We start from the raw sequence: 21,926 nt of genomic DNA, 5'->3' as shown, positions 1-21,926 counted from the left end.
GCCCTATTTGGCTTCCCCTAGCAAAGCTTAAAAACAAGCCAAATGATGCAATCAAAGGATGCAAGCTGTTTCACAAATAACTGTCTGCTAGAGCTAACTTCTATACCCTTTAAAGGAAGAGAACAAAATCCAGTCACTCAACAACCTAATATTCACGATGACCAGTGTAAGGGTTAAGTAGTCAGGGTTCAATCAGAGAAGCAGGATGAGTAGGGGTCATGTATATAGGACATGAATTTATTGGAGGAACTGGCTTACACAATTGTAGGAATTGGCTAAGCAAGCCTGAAGTCCATAGGGCAGGCAGACAGCCAGGGAAGAACACAGTAGGCTGGAAGCACGGTGGGGAGAAGAAAGAAGAGAATTTCAGATCTAGTCATTGTTTGGAATCTCTGAGCTCAGCGGAGGCCCGAGGCCTCATGTTTTTTTGTTTTTTTTGTTTTTTTTTGCAAGGTGATTCTCAAATTTATATGGAAATTCATAGATAGAATAACCAAGACACTGCTGAAGAAGATAGATGTGATAGAACTCACTCTCACTCTACTATAAGACTTTTAGACTGTATGGTATTGACATAAACATAGACAAATTGACTGATAGAATGGAAGTGGAGAGCTAAGAACAGGTGCATTTATATAATTTATGACAAAGGTGGCACTGTAGAGCAATAATAAAATAGTATTTTTGAGTTGACCCCTGCCTCACAGCATAATTAAAACTATATATATATATAATATAATAATTCCAAGGGGACTTTATATCTAAATGTACAGAGCCCTCTTTTAAAGGCTTCCAAATTATTAAGTTAGGCCCACTTAGAATACTCTCCATTTTATTAACTTACAGACAACTGATTATGGACTTGAATTACATCTGCAAAATTCCTTCAAAACGGCCCCTGGATTTGTGTTGGATTGAAACTCTGGGAAAGGGTGTGTGTGTGTGTGTATTACAAAATAGCTGCAGTTTCCCTTCCATGCTCCAACTCCTATGAGAGAATATCCCTTGTACCCTACCATAACTGGAAACATACTAGAAAGGGAATTCTGGGGACTGTAGTTCAGCCTAGCCAAGGTGACATATCACAAGGCCATCACATTCAGCATCCATTAAAAGTTAGACCTTCATTGAAGCATAACCAGGAGACGCCCGTAACCAGGAGAAAAATATAAACAGACACAGACATGACAGAGATGATGGAACTAATAGAAAAGAACTTTAGAAGAGCCATCAAAAACATGCTCAAAAATTTAAGGGAAAACCTGAAGACAATAAGGAGAGAAATTGAAGGTATTAAAAGAAATCAAACAGAACATCTAGGGCTGAAAAAATAAAATGTCTACAGTGAAAAATACACCATATGGGCTTAGCTGTAGCTGTAGACCAAAGAAGAGAAAAATTAATGAACTTGGAGATGTAGTAATAGAAATTCTCTAAGTTGAAGCACAGAGAGAAAAAGATCTGAAGGAAAATGAAAAGGAAGAGAGCCTCAGTGACAGTATCATGTAGTCTAACATATGTGTCTCCCCAAAAGAGACAGGGATCAGAAAATAATTTGAAAAAATAGGAAAAAATTTTCCAAATTTGATGAAAAATATAAATCTCAATATTCAACAAGTTCAGTGAATACCAAGCAGAATAAATAGGTAGCACATCAAAGCACATAATAATCTAACTGATGAAAACCAGTGAGAAAGAGGAAAATCTTAAAGAAACTAGAGAAAAAAAGACACATCATATGCAAGAGAACAAAAATGAGATTTACTACAGAATTTTTGTCAGAAGCAGTATAAGCCAGAAGTTAAAGGAATGACATCCAATGTGCTGAAATTAAAAAGAAAAAAACCCTGCTAACCTAGAATTCTGTATGTAGTGAAAAGATTCTTTAAAAGTAGAGTAAAATAAAGACATTTTTGATAAAACAAGCTGAGATAATTCATTGCCAATAGAGTAGCACTGCAAAAAATTGTAAAAGGAGTTTCCTCAGGCTGAAGGAAAATGACATGAAATAGAAACTCAAATGTACACAAAAAAATGAAGAGTACTAGAAATATTAAATGAGTGAGTAAATATAAAAGACTTTTTTTTCCCCCTCATTTAAAAATCTTATAAAAGAACATTGAACACAGAAATCAGAATGCGCTGGACTTCTCCCTCTGCACAGGATCTCACATTTTGGTGTTGGCTGGGCTCTCACCTGGAGGCGTGGGGAAGAATCTATTTTTTAGCTCATTCAAGTTGCTGGCAGAACCTGGTTCTAGGTTGTAGGTTGAAGGTCTAAGGTCTATGTTTCCTTGCTGGCTGGTACCCAGGCTCTGCCCTCATCTCCCTGAGGCCCACATTTCTTCTCACATGGCCCCCTTCATATTCAAAGCAACAATGATGTATCAAGTTCTTACACTTTGAATCTGCCTGACTTCCCTTTTTATTAATCAGAGAAAGGCCTCTAATTTTTTCTTTTAGATTTTTTTAGAGCGATTTTTTTTTTTTCCACAGCACAACTGAGAGGAAGGTACAGAGATTTCCCATATTCCTCCTATCCCACCATGCATAGCCCCGCCCATTATCAACGTTCCTTACCAGAGTATCCCCCTCTCAACAGCTCCTACCATTATCAACATCTCCTATATTTGTTACAATTGATAAATCTACTTTGACACATCATCAACGTCCAAAGTCCATTGTTTACCTTACATTCATTCTTGGTATTGTACATTCTGTGGGTTTAGGCAAACGTATAATGAAAGGGATCTATTATTATAGTATCATACAGAGTCTTTTCGTATCCTAATAATCCTCTGTGCTCTGCCTATTCATCCCACCCCTCACCTCAACCCCTGGCAACTGCTGATCTTTTCACTGTCTCCATTGTTTTGCCTTCTCAAGGATGTCATATAGTTGGAATCATACAGTTAAGTAGTCTTTTCAGATTGGTTTCTTTCACTTAGTTATATGCATATAAGGTTCCTCCTTGTCTTTTCACAGTTTGATAGCTCGTCTCTTGTTAGTGCTGAATAACATTCCACTGTCTGGATGTACTACGATTACTTATCCACTCACCTACTGCAGGACAACTTGGTAGTTTCCAAGTTTTGTCAACTATGAATAAAGCTACTATAAACACCACATGCAGGTTTTGCTGTGGGCATAAGTTTTCAACTCCTTTGGGTAAATACCAAGGAACATGACTGCTGGATGGTAGGGTAAGAATATATTTAGTTTTTTTTTTTTTTTTTTGGCCGAGCTACTCAGCTTGTGGGATCCTAGTTCCTCAACCAGGGATTGAACCTGGGCCCTGGTTAGGACTCGGCAGTGAGAGCACTGAGTCCTAACCACTGGACTGCCCGGGAATTTCCAAGAGTATGTTTAGTTTTGCAAGAAACTGCCAAACTGTCTTCCAAAGTGGCTGCACCATTTTTATTCCCACCAGCAATGAATGACACTTCCTGTTGCTCCACATCCTTGTGAGCATTTGGTTTGTTAGTGTTCTGGATTTTGGCCATTCCAGTAAGTGTGTAGTGGTATCTTATTTTTGTTTTAATTTGCATTTCCCTGATTGACATATAATGTGGAGCATCTTTTCATATGCTTATTTGTTGTCTGTATATCTTCTTTGGTGAGGTGTCTGTTAAGGTCTTTGGCCCATAAACTTCTCTAATTTTAAGGGCTTATGTGATTAGATAAGGCCCACGCAGATAATTTCCCTCTTAATGTCAACTGTACCATATAACATAACATAATCACAGGAGCGAGATCTCATCATGCTCGCAGATTCCAGGGCATGGGAATAAATGAAGATCACTGATATAAGAACAAAGGCAAGACACCATCACTTGCATTTAGCAGAGACTCAAAATCAGGCTGGGGAGTGGGAAAAGGGGAAGGCTTACCATATGCTCTTATTGAAGGCTTTTGGCATATGGAAGGTGGAGGTGGGCTATTTGTAAGCAGAACATCCCATGTGATTGTTAAGGGTAGCATATTTGGCCTTCTCTTTTTTTAAATTATTTTTTAAAATTTATTTATTTGTTTTATTATTTTTTTATTTCTGGCTGTGTTGGGTCTTTGTTGCTGCGCACGGGCTTTTCTCTGGTTGCAGTGAGCAGGGGCTACTCTTTGTTGTGGTGCGCGGGCTTCTCATTGCAGTGACTTCTCTTTTGCGGAGCACGGGCTCTAGGTGAGCGGGCTTCAGTAGTTGTGGCACACGGGCTCAATAGTTGTGGCTCGCGGGCTTAGTTGCTCCATGGTATGTGGGATTTTCCCGGACCAGGGCTCAAACCCGTGTCCCCTGCATTGGCAGGCAGATTCTTAACCAGTGCGCCACTAGGGAAGCCCTGGCTTTCTCTTTTTGTTCCTAAGTTGGAAGTGGAGGCAAAAATTAGGGAAGCTAGCAGTTACTGACCAAGTGCTGACTCTTTGGGGCTGGTTGCTGCAGAAGTTGTGAGTCAGAGATCTAGTTTTTTATATATGGTTTGCCCATTGTCATTTTGTATATTCAGTCTTTCAAGGAATTAGTGGGAAGATTTTGGGGGAGCATTTTAGAAATTCTACCTATTGCAGATATCTACAAAAAACGTATTTACAGCTAACACCAAACTTAATGGTAAGAGATAGAATGCTTTCCCTTTAAGATCAGGAACAAGACAATGATGTTTGTTCTCACCACTTCTATTCAATATGGTACTGTGGGTTCCATAAGTCAAGAAAAAAATAAATGATATCTAGATTGGAAAGAGAGAAGTAAAACTGTTTTAATCTCGGATGACATAATCATTTATGCAAAAAAATCCATGACATCAAAAAAAAGTTAGTTACTAGAACTGATAAGTGAGTTTAGCAAGGTTGCAGGACACATATCAATATATAAAAATTAATTGTAGCTCTATATGCTAGCAACAAACAAATTAAAAGACAAAATGACTTACAATGGCATTAAATATTAAATACTTAGGAATATAATTGACAAAAAGTGTGTAAGATCCCAATACTCAAAACTACAAAATTTTGCTATAAAAATTAAACATGACCTAATAAAATGGAGAGATATACCATGTTCATGGATCAGAAAATTGACTATTGTTAAAATTTTAGTTATCCCCAAATTGATCCATAGATTAAAGGCAATTCCAACAAAATTCCAGAAGGCTTTTTTGGTAGAGATTCAGAAGTTTGTTCTAAAATTCACATTGAAATGCAAAGGATCACAAACAGAATAACTCTGAGAAAGAAGAACAAAGCTGGAGGACTTACACTACCTGATGTCAAGACTTATTATAGTGTTAGAGTAAATAAGATGGTCAGTATTGGTGCCAAGATAGACAAATAGATCAACGGGGCAGAATAGAGTCCAGAAGCAGATGCCCACATATATGGTCAATTAATTCTTGACAAAGATTCAAAACCCATTCAGTAGAGAAATGATAGTGTTTTCAACAAATGGTGCTGGAACAGTTGGATATCCATATGCAAAAAAGAAGCAAAACTTGGAAGAACCAAAAGAGAGAAGCAGACAAATCCACAATTATGGTTGCATATTGTAACAGCCCTGTCTCAGTAATTCACAAAAGAAGTAGGCAGAAAATGAGCAAGGAAATAAAAAAAGTGTACAACTTTTTCAACCAACTTGACTTAATTAAAACTTGCAACCTACAACAGTAGAGTCCACATTATCCTCATGTGCACATTGACCATTCACCAAGATAGACCATATGTTAGAGCACAAGCCTTTGAAACCACGGGGTGTATTCTCTTACCACAAAAGAATTAAATTAGAAGTTAGTAACAAAAAGATGATTGAAAACCCACATATTGGAAACTGGACAACATAGTACTAAATAATTCAAGAATCAGAAAAGAGATTGTAAGAGAAATTAGGAAATGTTTTGAAATAGCTAACAATTAAAAAAAAAATCAAAATTTGTGGTATGCAGGTAAAGCAGTTCACAAAGGAAATTTATAGCTTTCAAGGCTTATAGGCTGTTACCTATATTCCTGAACAACTGGCTATAAATCAGAAGTTCCCACATCCCCCTTTGGGTTCTATTAATTTGCTAGAGTGAATCACAGAATTCAGGAAACCTGTTTACTCACCAGATTACCAGTTTATTACAAAGGAAATTAAAGGATGTGACTCAGCAGCCAGATGAAGAGATGCATGGGGCAAGGTTCTGAATAAAGGAGCTTCTGTGGAGCCCTGGGGTCCAGCATGGTGGCACATGGAAGCATTCTGGTTCACCCACCTGGAGCTTTCTAGTACCCCTCCTTTTTGGTTGTCTTATGGAGGCCTCATTACAAAGGCATGATTGATTAAATTATTGACCATTGGTGATTGATTCAACCTCTAGCCCTTCTCCCCTCCGCAGAAATCAGGGGGTGGGGCTGAATGTTCCAACCCTCTGTTCATGATTGGTCCCCCTGGCAACCAGTGCCCCATCTTTAGGGGACTTCCAAAAGTCACCTCATTAACACAAACGCAGTTCTGGTGAAAATGGGCTTGTGAATAACAAGACACCTATTTCACCTTTATGGCTCTGAAGCCATTTCAGGAACTGAGAACAAGAGAACAAATATTATAACAAAAGATGCTCCCTTTGCTCTTATTTCTCAGGAAATTGCAAGAGTTTTGAGAGCTGTGAGCTAGGAACTATGGCTGGAAGACTGAAATACATATTTATTGTAAATCACAATATCTTTAACTACTTTGCACCCCTCAAAAAACTAATTCATGGTTTATGAAAAAAAATAATGAAAATATTTAAAGTATTATATAACAAAATTATGGGATGTAATTAAAATGATACTTGGTTATAAATTTCTATGCTTAAATACATTTTTTAAAAAAAATCATGAAACAGAAAAGAAGAAACAATGCTCAAGAAGCTGGAAATGAAATGGTATATTAATTCTAAACATCATGAAAGAAATAATTAAAAAAAGAACAAAACTTACTAAAATAATGATGGAGAGGATGAACAAGTCCACAAGCTGATTCTTTGAAAAACATAGATGGAATAGCTACACTTCTAGGAATATTAACCCAGAGATAAAGAGCAAAAACACAAACAATAGAATAAGGAGCCATAACTGTAGAAGCATTAATAATTTAAAACATCTGAATAGAACACCGACAAATTTATGCCAATACATTTTTTAAAAACTAGATAAAATGGAAAAAAATCAGAAATCTGAGCTACTAAAATTGACTTCAGAAGACCGAAAACCCAAATAGTTCAATAACCTGCCAACCACTTCCAAATATTTCTAGGTTCAGATGATTTTAAAGGCAAATTTGTACTAAATCTTGGCTGAACAAGGTTTATTTATCCAGTGGTTTAAATATGTTATTGCCCTTTTGGCCTTCATATTTTCTTAAGAGAAGTCAGCAGTACAGTTAGCCCTCCACATCCGCCTGTTCTGCATCCGTGGATTCAGCCAAAGGCGGATTGGAAATATTCAAAAAAAAAAAAAATCCAGGTAGTTCCAAAAAGCAAAACTATTTACACAGCATTTATATTATATTAGGTTTTATAGGTAATTCAGAGAAGATTTAAAGTAGACGGGAGGATGTGTGTAGGTTATATGCAATTACTGTGCATATAAGGGACTTGAGCATCGTGGATTGGTCCTGGAACTAATGCCCCTAGGATACTGAGGGAAGACCGTAATTCCCATGATTACTTCTCTCTATGAAATATGCCATTTTCCTCTGGCCACTTTCAAGATTTTCTTAGTTTACAGCAGTTTATCTTTTGTTACAGCAGCTTGACTACGATGTGCCTATATGTGTTTTTCTTCATACTTGTCTGGGGTTGTCTGTTCCCTTGCTTATATTTTGTTTCACTCCTTTTCTGTTTCTAGGTTTTAATTTCCATTGCTCTGTCGTTTGTTTCTGGTGTAGGTTGGAAGTGTCAGGAGTTGGGGTGGGGGGAGGAGGCACGAATAGCCCTCTCGGCCTCTCTCCTTATCCCTCAATATGTATCAGGGCCCATCCCTGTGCCCTGAGGACTTTGTCTACTTCATAAACAGATTGTTCAGTTCAGGTTAACCTGCCCACTCCTGGCAAACACCACAGCCCACCTGGTAACAGAGGTGGTACATGGGCCCAAACCCTATCCCTTGTAGTACAACTTTGATGGTTTCCTAAGCCAAAACCATTCTCGTTACAGGTGGAATACATTTCAGGTCCATGCCACCGAGGGCTCTGAAGCATCAAAGAACTACCAACCAGGCTCTGGTCAAGGAGGACTAGCTCCCCCCTAGTTCAGCTGCTGATAAAAGCTAAGGTCCCGGGGAGGAATATGACCTAGGGATTCCATGGTCCTGCCAGGTTGCCCTCTTAGTCATCAACTAAAAGCCCATCCAAGGCCCTGAATATGGCCTGGGGAACCTCTGCAGGCTGGGTCCTCACCCCACATTGCCAACTGTAGCCATAAACCCAGGCCAGTGGCAGGGCTTGGGAGTCCAAAGGATTACTATCTTAGTTTTAGACCCATAAATCACCTTGAAATTGGAAACAGCCCTGGAAATTCTGGATTGGTTGATAGATGTTTTTCCCAAGATGGCAACACGCCCAGCCCTAGACATTTACAGTTGCCTCAGGCCTATATAACAGCTTTCTACTTAGAAACTTTAAAATGTTCATTAGCCACTAGTTGGGTAATTTTTTTTTAATTGAAGTATAGTTGATTTACAATGTTGTGTTAATTACTGCTATACAGCAAAGTGACTCAGTTATACACATATATATGTCCTTTTTCATATTCTTTTCCAGTATGGTTTACCAAAGGATATTGAATATAGTTCCCTGTGCTATACAGTAGGACCTTGTTGTTTATCCATTCTATATTTACCAGTTTGCATCTCACTAGCCACTATTTGGAATAGCAGGTCCCCAAGCTCAGGAAATGTCATTAAAGGCTAACACCCTTGTATGGGATATTACCAGGGAATGCATTATTTTGGCCAGTCAGCAGAACTCAGTGTCCCTTCTTTTTTTTTTTTGTTGCTGTTGTTAATGTGTTTTTTTATTTAAAACAGTTTTAGATTTACAGAATTATTGGATAGATAGTACACAGAGTTCCTGTATATCCCACACCCACTTTCTTCTATTATGAACAATATGTACATTGTTACAAATGAACCAGTATTGATACATTATTGTTAACTAAAGTCCACACAGCATTCAGATTTCCTCAGTTATTTTCTAAATTTTGTTTTCTGTCCCAGGATCCCATCCAGTATACCACATTACATTTAGTCATCATGTTTTCTTAATCAGTGTCCCTTTTTTACCAACCTAGTTTCCAATGTCTTACATATGTTCATTTACAATACAAAGTTTACTCTTGTAGAAGGAAATCCTGCCATTTGTGGCAACACAGATGCACCTTGGACATTATCCTAAATGAAATAAGCCAGACACAGAAAGACAAATACTGTATGATTTCACTTACATGTAGAATCTAAAAAAGTCAAACTCACAGAAGCAGAGAGTAGAATGGTGGTGACCAGGGGCTGGGAGGTGGGGGAAATGGGAACATGTTGGTCGAAGGGCACAAACTTTCACTTATGCAGATTGAATAAGTTCTGGAGAGCTAATGTATAGCATGGTGACTATAGTTAATAATACTACAGTATGCACTTGAAATTTACTAAGAGAGTATATCTTAAGTGTTCTTACAACGCACACAACGGTAACTATGCAAGGTGATGGATGTGTGAATTAGCTTGATTGTGGAGATCATTTCACAATGTATACTTACATCAAAACATCATACTGTACTTCTTAAATATATACAACTTTTGTCAATTATACCTCAGTGAAGCTGGAAAAACAAAGTTTCCTTTTGCGACAATTGCTTGTTATTTCAAGAAAGCTTCATTTTTAGTAATTGAGTTTGTTGGCAAAGCTGTTGAGCCAAGAAGCCAGGAGAGGCCCTCAGTGGGGCTGCCTTTAGGCCTGCAGAGCAGGGGCAGGTCTGAGACAGGATGGGATGGGGGTGAGCTTCCCAGCCCTTCCCTGGGGACATCCTGCAGTGGCTCCCAGCCTGAGCACCACGGTGCAGTCTGGGTAACTCCTCCCTCTGGGAACTTTTCCCTTCAAGGGGGCAGGGGCAGGGTGTGGGCAGATGGGGAAGTCTCAGCTGCCGCTTAAAGCAGCCCAGACAATTAATGGGCAGCTCCAGCTGGTGGCCTGAAAGAGACACTGAAATCCTACACTGGTTTTTTTTCTCTTATGATAGAATTGACTTTGGCATACACTTCTGGAGTTACTCTGGTTTTTAAGAAAATGTCCGTTTGGGATGTCAAGGACCACTTTGGCACTGCAGAGAGTTGGGTAACGGAGGTCTGGACTAGCGACAACTCCAGGGCCTGCTAGAGTGAGAAGGCTAGCTTCGGAGAAGCCCATTGTTGGACACCATCTTCCGCCCCAGGAGAACTTCTGGATGAGTGGTAAGTCTTCCCTGGGCAAACTCAAGAAGATCCTGGTCCACCCAGACAGGTGGGGGATGGGAGAGATGTCTGCCCTGATCCTGGGCCTTTAGACCGTCCAAAGATTATGCTGGTCAGACAACTACGACAAAACACACCCTGAGTGAGTTTGACAATACTTGTCTCAGACCCTCTTACTGCACTTGTATGTTTCATCTCAGGTTCCACTCCTTCAAAACTCTACCTTCCAACGCTCTAGCTTAAAAACTCTACCTTCCAACGCTCTAGCTTAAAAACTCTACCTTCCAATGCTCTAGCTTAAAAACTCTGCTTTTCCAGTCTTACTTGTAGGTCTCCCTTGGACACGGTTTGTATTCATTAGCTTTTTCTTCCTATTTCTTGTGATAACACCCAGCCAGATTCCATCCTAAATGCCGCATCCCCCCCACCCCGAGAACATTAGCTTCTTTGCCAATGCTCTGTCCAGGCTTGTCAGGACCGAGCCCCAGTGGGTGGCGCAGCAGAGTGAGTGAGGACACGCCAGGAGGGAGCAAAGGTGTTTGCAAGTGGGGAAGTGATGATGGTGAATGAAAGCGAGGCTGTCACCGCTCTCCAATCTCTCCTGAGGTGAGGGACACTGAGCAGCTTCCGCTCAAGGGACTTGAGGGCAACAGACCACCAGGAGGACCAGAGTTCAATTAAGGAATACGGTGACAGGGTATTCTTCAAGGACTTTGATGATATAGGCTAGTTTGTTTAGGACCTCATGGAATATCCAGTAGGCATGTCGGAGGGTCTTAAAGATCAACAGTTGGGAGGAGGCATTAGTGTAGTATGGACATGAGAGTAAAGATGGGAACAGATGACCAGAGAGTCTTGGGTTTAGGACGAACAGCAGAAGACACCAGAAGGAGAGGCTTGGCAGGGCCGCCTGGCACACGTGGAGATGTCAGGTGACACCTACGGCCTGAAGAGGTGGGTGGCCCCTGGTGAAAAGTTAACTTCAGCCGTGGGTTATGTAATCTTGGAAGCCTCGGTCTCCAGGGTCAGGACCGGAGACAGATTAAGTACAAGGTGAGACTGATCTCCCGGAAGGTTTTGCTCAAGTGATTGGGAGAGACTGCTGGGTATTCCTCCAGACACCCATCTTACAATGGGTCAATCTGCACTGTGTACGGCCTTTGAGGAGTGCTCCCTCATCGCGCTGTAGAAAAGAGGAAGAGAAATTTCGAGGGCCAGAGGCAAGAGAAATTTTATCCCCTCTCTACATCTATATAGTGAAAAATGATTTCATCCAAGAAATGCAGTATTTCACCTTTAGGTCATTTCACCCTTAGCAGAATAGGGGCTGGTGAATGTATCTGTACGGTTACTTGCCTAAGCAAATGAGTTGGAGGTCTCCAAGGGAACTGGCCTCCATCTGTCATTTCTTGTATTTTAAAGGGGAAATCAATGACGGGTGGACTGAGCTCTCTCTCATCCTTGGAGACAAAGCCCAAGTATTCCCATTCCAGCATTTTGCTCTCAGGTTTTCTTTTCTAGAAGAGTTCAAGAGCTTTTGGTTTTAGCTTGATCTTTTAATCTTACCTCTCAATTTTTTTTTTTTTTTTAGTAATGAAATCCCTTCTTCAAGCATAGTTTATACAGAACCACAACACATGAAGCAGAAAAACTCAGAATTCTACCAGCATGTATTTATTTTATAACTTCACATTTATAACACTTGACTTTGCATACTCTGACTACATGAGAACAACAAGGCCATTTTCATGACTACAAAAAACACATGAAATCAGGGTGTATAGGCTGATAGTTGTATCACTTTGGTTGAACAGTACTGAAAAATATAACTTAGATAAATGATCACAAATGGTACCTCTTAAAAAAAATGTTTTTCTTACAATCTCAGGATATTCTTCAGTTAAAATATTCACGATCGGAAAGAAGAAGTTATTTCTTATAATCACTAACAATAGTCAACAATGGCTGGAAAATTTATCACAAAGATAACAGACAACAAGCACTCAAACTTACCACAAGAGCCATAATGGTGTCTAATGCAATGTTGTCACAACCTCACAGGCAGATTACATATTTACTTGTTACTGCAGGACTGTTAGAAAAGGAAGAGAGCATGCATTGACCGGACAATAAGCATTGTGAAAATAATAAAAAGAGTCTCAATGTATTGAGGGCTTTCTATGTTCCAGACATCACACTAAGTGCTTAAAAGGCATTACGTCATTTGATCTTAGCAACAACCCTATTCTATTGTCCTTCCATTTTTCTGATGAGGAAACTGATATTTCAAGAAGTTAAGCCACTTGTTTATTGTACATACAAAGCTACCATGATGCTATACATCAGTTGTGTTGGAGCCTTGCCTAGCATTTAACTGAATGATGCTCATTTATGCTTGAAGCACACTTGACGTCACAGGACATGCACGGGCCTGATTTAAACACCTCTGACGTGCTATGGCTTCCTTAATCTATGAAGAATTAAAATAAGCTTGGATGTGTGCTCACATATCTCAAGGGAACCTTTCTTCCAAGGTCTGTACAAAATGAGTCAATCTGAAAACAAAAGCGAGCCTGTTGGTAAATGCCAGTGTGTTAAAATTCGGATATCAACACGCTTGTGTCTATCTGTTATTTATTAGAGATTTAAAGAGTTTAACATACATTTTCAAGATGGAACTGCCGAAAAATCCCTGCAGAACTACAAAGCACAATCTGAAAACCGCGATCACGGTGGAGAGAGGATTAGCCAGTGTCAGAGAGGTCTGGACTTCCGTCCGGGCTCTGCCACCTGTTAGCATTTTGATGTTGAGCAGACCATGTAACCCACCTGAGTTTTTTTTCCCTTCTCTTTTAAAATGAGCATAATTATACCACACTGGGGGTGCTGTACACATAAAATGACATATGTGTAAAGTGCCCGGAACAGAGCAGGTCCTCAGTAACTGTGAGCTCTCTTCCTCTCCTATTTGCCCTTTGTTGCCCCTAAAAATCCTCCTCTCTATCCAGGCTGGCCCGAATCCAACGTGGCCTGCACAGCCCCATGCTCTGTCAGGCCCTCCTGTGATGTCTACCCTTTCTTGAGGATGTCCCTCACACTGTGGACCTCTGTGTCCTCAGGGCCCAACACACTGCCTGGAACCATCTATCTGACACCTAGCAGAGAAGCGGGAAGTGCGTCCCAGGTAAGAAAAGAGAGAAACCTAAGATAGAGATGTCGTGCTCATTTGGCAACGACATTTCTCTTGGCTTCTATTGGAGTCATGAACTTGTTTACACATAAGGTTATTTAGCTTTTCACACTCGGAGGCTATGTCCTCCCTGAGAGCAGGGCCAGGCCGGTGGGTTTATGACCGTTAGCTCTTTGAACACTGCCTCACATGGCTTGGTACTCAGAGATGTGTACTTGGTACTCTTGCTGATGTGAGAAAGGAAAACACTTGATAATTCAAAGAGCTTGGATTTTTACATAGATGACAAAAGATTTTTTTTTTTTCTCACATCATTTCTTTCTTTTGGTCTATTGGGAGGTATTTAAAGGAAACCTGGTCCAGATTCCTTTAGGCATACTATCTAGTATTTGGAATTTAATTTTTTGTTTATTAATAATCTATGTAGGGTCCAAAAAACTCTCAGATATTTTTTTTCTTAGAAAGAAGAATCAAGACCGGGCTTGAATGCCTTGATTTCAACTGTGTAAATTAGAGAAAAAAAAAAAGACTGAAAAGGTCTTAGCCTGGTAAAACGGCTGTCTCTCTCCCTGCTGGCTGTGGGTCCCCCTGTGGGTTGGGTTTTAGTCATTGGCCTCGTTGTCCCAGTGGCCATAGCCATCCCCATCTTCCGGCTCTTCAGTATTCTCATTTTCAAAAGAGGCCTCTTCCTCCTCTTCTTCGCGGATTACCTTCATTAAGTCCAGGAAGCTGGGAGGAGGCCCCTGGTCTCTCAGCTCCCTAAGCCTACACCAGAGGATCTCACTGAGGCTCGCCCCGGCCATGACCTGCTCCAAGCGGACCTGGTCCGCGATGTTCCTCGGGATGGCCCGCTTCTCCACAGCTCTCCGCAGCAGGGTTTCTAGCCGTAACACGTACGCCGAGACTTTCTCTCCTTCCTCCTGATAGGTCTTCAGGTATTTCACCTGGGAGGTCCTACGACTCTCCAGGCTTCCAAACACTTGCTTAAATGCTTCCAAACACTCTTCCACACTTATGGACGGATTGTCTGCCTGGAGTATGTGCATGAGGTCCAGGGCAGGGCCACGAAGGCTTTCCATCAACCATTTTTTCTTTTCTGCCTCTGCTACCGGCCACTCTTTGACTATCTCGGTGGCCTGTTCCAACCAGATTTCAAAGGGCTCTTCCTCTGGGGCGGGCACAGCGCTCCCTGAGAACACTCTCAGTTTCCGGTACCTCATGGGGAGCAAAGGCTGAGGGGCGTGTGCTATTGCCTGTCCCAGCAGATGGGCCAGTAACTCCGGTGAGACACAGGGCATGGCCACTGGAGACACTCCCTCATGCCCAAGTGCTCGGAACATTCCCGAGACCGTCTGCCCCTCTTTCTCTAGAAAGAGGTTCAGTCTTTCAAGAAATTCAGTGTCCTGGTTAGGGGTCTTAAAGATCACTTTCCAGATACCACCCTTTCCCTGAACCTCGCTGGGGATCACGGAGATGTCGGCGTCCTCCAGAAGCTCTACCAACACAGCATTGGCATTCTCCTGCTTCCTGAATATTTTGCCAAGCACTCTATACCTGCCCAGAGACTTTAAAGTCTCCTGGAGGACCTCCTGAATCTCGGCTTCATTGCAGCCCGCTGGTATCCCCATGACCATCAGTGATTTCTGATCATCCACACTCATGATCCTACACCACTCCTCCAACAGGGCCAGCGCCATTGCCCCAGATATTGACTCGCTTGAACTCTGTGGCGACCGATTAGTTTGTGGGGTAGATGGGCGTTGCCTTAGGATTGAGAATATCCTGGATGAACTTCTAAACTTATAACCCACCAGTGAACGGGTCCTAGGTCCTAGTTTTCTGTACCAATAACCCTCACCGCTCAGTGGCAAGAGCTCGGCACTTTCCGTGAGGTCTCGGGACCTGACCCAAGGTGGGTGGTTAGTATCTCAGTTATGACAGGACCATGGCTCGTGGCTCTGCAGCCCAGCGGCTGCTGTTTCTCTCACGCAGCCACGTGGTGGGGCTGCCCCATCGGAAGCGTGTGCAAGAGCTGCTTTCACTGCCCTCGGGGTCTCTGCCGCCTCACCTCTCTCTAGCCAGTGGGGAGTTGCCTTCACTCCTGCGCCCAGAACTCCTGGAGGGAAGTCTCCCAGCAGAGTGGCTTGGGCTCCTAGGGAAACAAGGCTCAGTTTTACCACACAGCCCTCTCCGTCCTGGGAAGCATCAGTACCTGGTTAGGGATGGAAGTGGGGGGTGGACCAGGGATTCTGCCTCACATGGTATTTGAGTCTTCTTTGCTTACAGTGACTTCTTCGTTCTCTTGGGGACCCTCCTGCAATCAGGCTTCCCCACCGTATGCTCATCAGGCGTGCCAATTAATGGAGCCCCAGTTGTGGACAGGACCACGATCTTTCCCGCGTGAAGAATGAAATCAGGAGACATGACTAGATACCTGTGTATGCATTCCAAAACGTTCCATGACAGCCACGGAGCTTATGTATTCTGCTTCTAGCACAGGAAGATGTCACCCAACGCTGCACAATGGCGTGTCTGGGTGTCTCTCAGCTCCAGCCAAGCCAAGCTGCCCTGTATAAATATAATAATAGTGTACTTTTAAGACTCGATAATATCCAATGTGAAGACTGTTAATGCACTTATTCAAAAACGTGACAATCCTTTACAGTTTAATTAAATCTACTAAACAATATTGAGTTGATTCATTTCTTTGATTAAAAAATCCGATTAGGAAACACTCAAACTTTTAAAATCAATTTAATATAGGTTTAGCAATATAACTTATATAATATACTTTAATATAATAACATAGATACAACAATTTAATACAGGTTTAACAATTTAAAAAATCTCAGAGCCAAATAAACTTGGAGTTATGAATTAATTCTCTTTGGTTATGCCTGGCTATGCTTTGCAAATGCATAACTAGGGGTTTCTTTTGCTATAAATGTTAAGTTAGTAACATGATGCTTTCTTCATAGCATCTGAACTTGAATGGGTCATTTGAGGACAAAGAAAAAAAGAGGAGGCAAGTCTGTGTCGAGCCGGTGAAGACTGGGTAATGTAAAAAGGGAAGAGCGTCTATCTCCCGTTGCTGTCGTGGAGTGTGTGTTAAAGGGCTATGACCATTCTTCCCCTAAAAATCTCCATCAGTCCAAATGGGGTCCATATGCCACAGACACCAACCTGCAGCTACAGCGGTAGCTGCTGCAGGCACATTTCCCAAGTCCTTCTGGAAGGTTGAAAGGAGGGTGCGTGCCAGAGGGCGGGGAGGGCAAAATGCTGGATCGCGTCCTCGCCCAGCAGCTCCAGGGATCTGAGTCCAGTGACACCTCCCTCCATGCCTCACCGTCCTCTTCTAAGTTATGGGAGTGACCTTCCTCTCCGTTATAATATTTAGGGGAAACGTGAGATGTCATAAGGCATCAGGTACCCAGGAAGAAACATCTCCAAGGTCTACATAACTGTCACGCTGAAGTTAGGCTACCTTTGGGTGGCTTCTTCCTCCAGGCAATCTCTACCTGCAATGCAACCTTCAAATAAAAAGACGGCAAGCGAAACGTCCCTGATACACAATAAGGCCAGGATTGGAAATATTTGGATATGGGAAAAAAAACGAGAAAATCTTGTCTTTTCTCACATAAAGATAGGATAAGTTGGAAAAGGAACCAGACTTTCAGGTGGAAGACCCCACTGGAATTGTTGGATCATTTAACTAGATGGTTACCTTGGACAAAGCATCTAAATCTGTTTCCTACCCTGGAACCCTTGAAAGTGGTTATAAGGAAGCACTCATGCCAGGGGGATGCTGGGAGTAGGAAATGATATAATTCGTGTGGGAGCCCTTTATTCAAATGTAAAGCACATCTGGTGCTAAGTCCCAGTGCCTGCCTTTGGTTCCCTCATCCCCCTGCATGCGGACATTCCTCTCTCCTTCCTCCTCTCCTTCGTATCCGTAGACTCCTGCCCACTTATCATGGTGGGCTTATCTTCAAGCTGGGATTGGTTGTCCTCCAAATTTAACTCCATTCGCCCAACTATCCCTCACAATTGTGGAGGAGGGCAGGGTATCCGCATTTAATCCTGCCAGGGGCAAGGGCGGACAATGGGACAGAATATTTGGTTGCTCTGCCCGGCGCGACGCTCCTGCGGTCAACAGTTTCCCAGCCCAAACCCGCCCTGGTTACTGAGCATGCCCAGAGCTCCTATTCGAGCCAGCCAAGGGATGCGCATCATTTCTGCAGGGTTTTGCCACTGTGGAGAGAGGGGCGGGGCTGTAATCCACCCTGGATAGGGACTGAGACATGGACAAAACACGGGGATAAGAGTAAGCAATGGACCCTCAGCAATGGACCTTCAGAGGCCGTGTTACTGTCATACATCAAGATGCCTTCTGATGCCACCAACCCGGTGGCTGTGGCCGATCTAGTCGCGCAGACACACCAAGTCCCCATACATCGTTCCCCTGCTCGGCCTCTCACAATTCAAGGCAATCATCACCCCATCTCCTTACCCAGCCCTGGACGCACGCGCACTAACGCCCCAGGCGCTTGGCTTCTGGCAACGTAGGAAACCCCGCGGCTCTGGCGCAGTCCTCCACAACGGCGGTGGAACGAGGTGGGGCGCCCCGGGCGTCGAGAATTTGGGGAGTGGGCTTCAGTGTGTATCTTTCCCCCTTCTTTGGCGGGGGACCGGGGCGGAAGATACCAAAGGAAGACATTCTGCTGGGCCCTGCTTGGCGCACTGGCACAATTACGGTACACAGCGCCCTCGGGCAATATAGCGGGCCCGCGTCCTACCTCACTATACACCTAAGGGGCCGTGCTGGGCTGGAATTTGCAGACTGCACGCTTTGCTACACTCGCACAGACCGCAGACCTAGGTGTCTCTCTCCATACCCACCCCCTCCGTATTTGCTACGTCCCTGTGTCTCTCTCCACCATGCTGCGCGCCCCGCTACTACAGTGGGTGCAGTTAAGTGAGGACCTTGTTTCAATCTCTGCTCCCAGCAGCCCACCAAGGCCCGTGGTTAGACTGAAGCTTTGGTGTCCGCGCCTCGTATGGTCCCCAGGTTTCCGCGCGGCCTGCGCCATCCCTTCCCCACCTTCAGCGCCGCCCCTTCCTCTGCCCCCCACGCCGGTGTCCTGGCGCCTGCCACTGCGTGCCCCTTTCCCCATCCATCAGCTCACACCCCGGGTAAGAGGGAGGGAGCGCTCCCCACGGTGAGCCCTCATCGCTGGCCCACCTCCGCAGTGCGGTGGGGGAGAGGCGCCTGGGCCAGGCTGGTCTGGGAGCGGGGCGCGGGGGCCAGGCACTGCGCCCCACGATCTTCGCCCCCGCGTGCCCTGCCCCATACTCACCCTGGCGCCGAGAGCGGTCAGCGGGCCCTCAGTTCCGCATCCATTAGCCGGTGGTCTGGCAGCTTCACTTCCGGAGCGCGGGGCTCTGGGCTGCGCGGCCCTCCCCGCCTCCCCGCCTCCCCGCCTCTGCGCTCCCCTCCCCGGAGCCCCGCCCCGCCCCCGCGCCGCCCGCGCCTCCCTCCTCCCGCAGCTGCCGGGAGCTGGCAGCCTCTCCAGTCTCGCTGCCGCAGCGGCCACCCTCCCAGACCCAACTTTGCTGCTCGCCAGAGCTCGCGCGGCGGCGGCGGGGGGCGTGGGCAGGGAGGGGAGAAAGCGGGGTCAGGAGGAGGGGCCGGGAGGGGTGGGTCGCTCGCTCGCCAGCCCTCCTTCCTTTCTGTACACCTTGCGGGAGGCAGAGAGCGGCAGCCGCGGGAGCAGCCGGGGGCTTGGTGCATAGAGACAGGCGGACTTAGGGACCGGCAGACGGACTGACGGACGGAGAGGACCCTCCCCAAGCCTCCCCACGCCATGGCCGAGAGGAAGCAATCCGGGAAGGCGGCAGAGGACGAAGAGGTCCCTGCCTTTTTTAAAAACCTGGGCTCAGGCAGCCCCAAGCCTCGGCAGAAATTCTGTGGCATGTTCTGCCCGGTGGAAGGGTCCTCGGAGAACAAGACCATCGACTTCGACTCGCTGTCGGTGGGCCGGGGCTCGGGGCAGGTGGTGGCTCAGCAGCGGGACGTCGCCCACTTGGGCCCGGACCCGCAGCCGCCGTACTCCCGGCAGGGCCGGCGCGCCGGCGGGGAGCCATCTGTTGAATCGGGCCGGAAGGTGGAGATCCGGCGGGCCTCGGGCAAGGAAGCCCTGCAGAACATCAATGACCAGGTTGGTACGGGTGGGAGGCGGTGTTTGAGACAGAGGATGGGGCGTGGGGATGGCCCCTCCCTCGCCCCCTTCCAGTTCGGTGGAGAACCGAGGATCAGGATCCCAGCGTGCCCACCGTCCTGCCCCGCCTCGAGTATTGCTTTCCTGCATGTGCATACGCACCCCACCCTACCCGGCCCTGCGTGCAGGGTGCCGAGGGGCTCGGGCTCGCTGGTGGGCGGCTGTGTGCCCACAAAGGCTGCCCGCGCCTCCCTGGGCCTGGGAAGGAGGGGGTGGGGGTAAAGGATGGGCCTATCTCCGGCTGGGGGTGGGGGGCGGTGGTGTCTCATGGTTGGAGGGGGAGGGGATGGGCCGCGGTTCCATTCTTCTTAAACCCTCCCGGGCGGCTTCCAATTGCAGCTGCGGCTGGCTGCCCCACCCTTTTTCGATGCAGCTCGGAGCGTGCAGTGGAGGGTTCGCGCACAGGCCGGCGGGCTCCCCGGGGGTCGGGAGGGGCGGGGGCCTCGACGGCTGCTCCCCGCCGCGCCCTGCGAGCTTTCTCGGCGCTTCTCCTCCTGCGCCCTCCGCGCTCGCGGCCCAAGCTCGTAGGCAAGGACCATGGTCAGCGCCTCCCCGGACCGCAAGGGAGAATCTGTCTCAGCACCCTGACTCCTGTTCGCACGGCGAGAAGAACCCGAGAGGCAGTGGAATCACGCGAGGAAACCGCGACGCTCCTAAATAGCCCATGTGGAGAACAAAGTTCCGCTAAGTATCTCGGCAAGGGTTTCCCAGAGCGGTCCCCCCGGCCACTATTTGGGAGGGGCTTTGGGGATGGGGACTGCGTGGATTATATTCAAAGGGTAAAAAGAAAAGAAAAGGGAAAAACCCTCACATTTTGAATAGACTGTCACAGATGGATTAGACCCCCCTAGACTGTGTTAATGAGGAAACAAAGAAGACCAATTTGGTAAACCTAATTTCAGAAGATGTTTATCTCTGGCAAATAGTACAGTGTGCATTTTAAGTCTTCTCATACCACGTGCTTTTTTCTTTATCAGGGTGACCTTCATACTTGTGCAATTTTTTTCCCCTCAGCCTTAATTTCTCAAGTGATAAATTACAGTGTGAAAGGTTTCAGCACTTGTTTGCTGTTTATCTCCCATGCCCGTTGGTGAAGACAAGAAATCAATGATTGATTATTTATTGAATACCTATTGTGTGCCTTGCTTTTCTGGGTAAGGTGAAGGTTAGCTATTAAAAGTTCAAGGTGATTTCTCCTTAAGGGTCTTCCAGAGTAGTTGGGAGTGGTCTATACCTATCCACCGAGTGATAATAAGTGCATTTAGGTTGTAGGCTTACAGTGAACTCATCAGAGAACAACTAAGGGTTGATGACAGTGGTCTGAACACATTACTGTTTCCTGATGTGGCACAGAGTTTTGCAGCTTTTGACTTTTATAGGATCAATTCTAGGAGAGGCAAACCATTTGCTGTCACTTTCAAATGACAGCTAATAACTTGATTCCTCCTCCCCCAGCTCTGTCCTCTGATTTATGCACATGGGAAGGAGGTACCTGCTACCCATATTTCACTATGAGTCAACTGGAAGAACTTAATCCAAGAAGTCACTTTGTTCCAAGTGATCAGACAATCAAAGTAAAAGTTCCTAATAATGTGACTTACACTGAAAGCTGAGTGATATGAAATACACTGGGTGAGGGCCACACCCAATGAGTGATTGTATAGCATCCTGGTTGTGTAATACCCTCATCTTCAACTAGTTGTGATGGTAATTCTAATGTCCTAAAGGAAGCAGAAAAATGCCTTGAGATAAGGAAGAAATCATCTAAAAACTGGCAGATCAGAGGGCAGATGTTGAAAGTGACCGCCTTTATAATGATGACAGTGAATTAAAACTCAAGTTTGAAAGGCAAAGCTTCACTGGGTTGGATAACACATCTCTTTTCCTGCCCATTTAGAAGCTTGGATGTTTGATCATCAGAGCTGCTTGTTTGAACACTGTCTGAATTTAATAGAAATTCTAAATTGTAAACCTAGGGCACGTGGAGGGGGAGATTCGAAGACGAA

The 21,926-nt window shown here is 44.9% G+C and overlaps 2 protein-coding genes across 2 annotated transcripts in view; one reads left to right on the top strand and one right to left on the bottom strand.

Moving 5' to 3' along the window:
* Positions 1-12,340: 12,340 nt before the first annotated feature.
* PNMA2 (PNMA family member 2) lies at positions 12,341-19,075 on the bottom strand. Its single transcript, XM_059926238.1, has 3 exons — positions 19,000-19,075; positions 16,077-16,210; positions 12,341-15,794 (listed from the first exon to the last, which is right to left on the bottom strand). The coding sequence occupies exon 3, from the start codon at positions 15,337-15,339 to the stop codon at positions 14,245-14,247; it is 1,095 nt and encodes a 364-aa protein (XP_059782221.1). The 5' UTR covers positions 15,340-15,794; positions 16,077-16,210; positions 19,000-19,075; the 3' UTR covers positions 12,341-14,244.
* A 431-nt stretch (positions 19,076-19,506) lies between these two features.
* The window catches only part of DPYSL2 (dihydropyrimidinase like 2), a 112,824-nt gene continuing 110,404 nt past the window's right edge, over positions 19,507-21,926 (top strand). The window contains exon 1 of the mRNA XM_059926854.1: positions 19,507-19,860. Coding sequence (XP_059782837.1) covers positions 19,507-19,860 — 354 coding nt within the window. The remainder of the gene's footprint in view (positions 19,861-21,926) is intronic.

The sequence above is a fragment of the Balaenoptera ricei genome, chromosome 6, assembly GCF_028023285.1.
Source record: "Balaenoptera ricei isolate mBalRic1 chromosome 6, mBalRic1.hap2, whole genome shotgun sequence".
Classification (NCBI taxonomy): domain Eukaryota; kingdom Metazoa; phylum Chordata; class Mammalia; order Artiodactyla; family Balaenopteridae; genus Balaenoptera; species Balaenoptera ricei.
The sequence above is the reverse complement of the archived record's forward strand: the minus strand, read 5'-3'. Positions and strand labels throughout refer to the sequence as shown.

What these genes read in the sequence shown, in the direction of transcription:
- PNMA2 (XM_059926238.1), bottom strand. Translation starts at nt 15,339, where the DNA reads ATGGCGCTGGCCCTGTTGGAGGAGTGGTGTAGGATCATGAGTGTGGAT.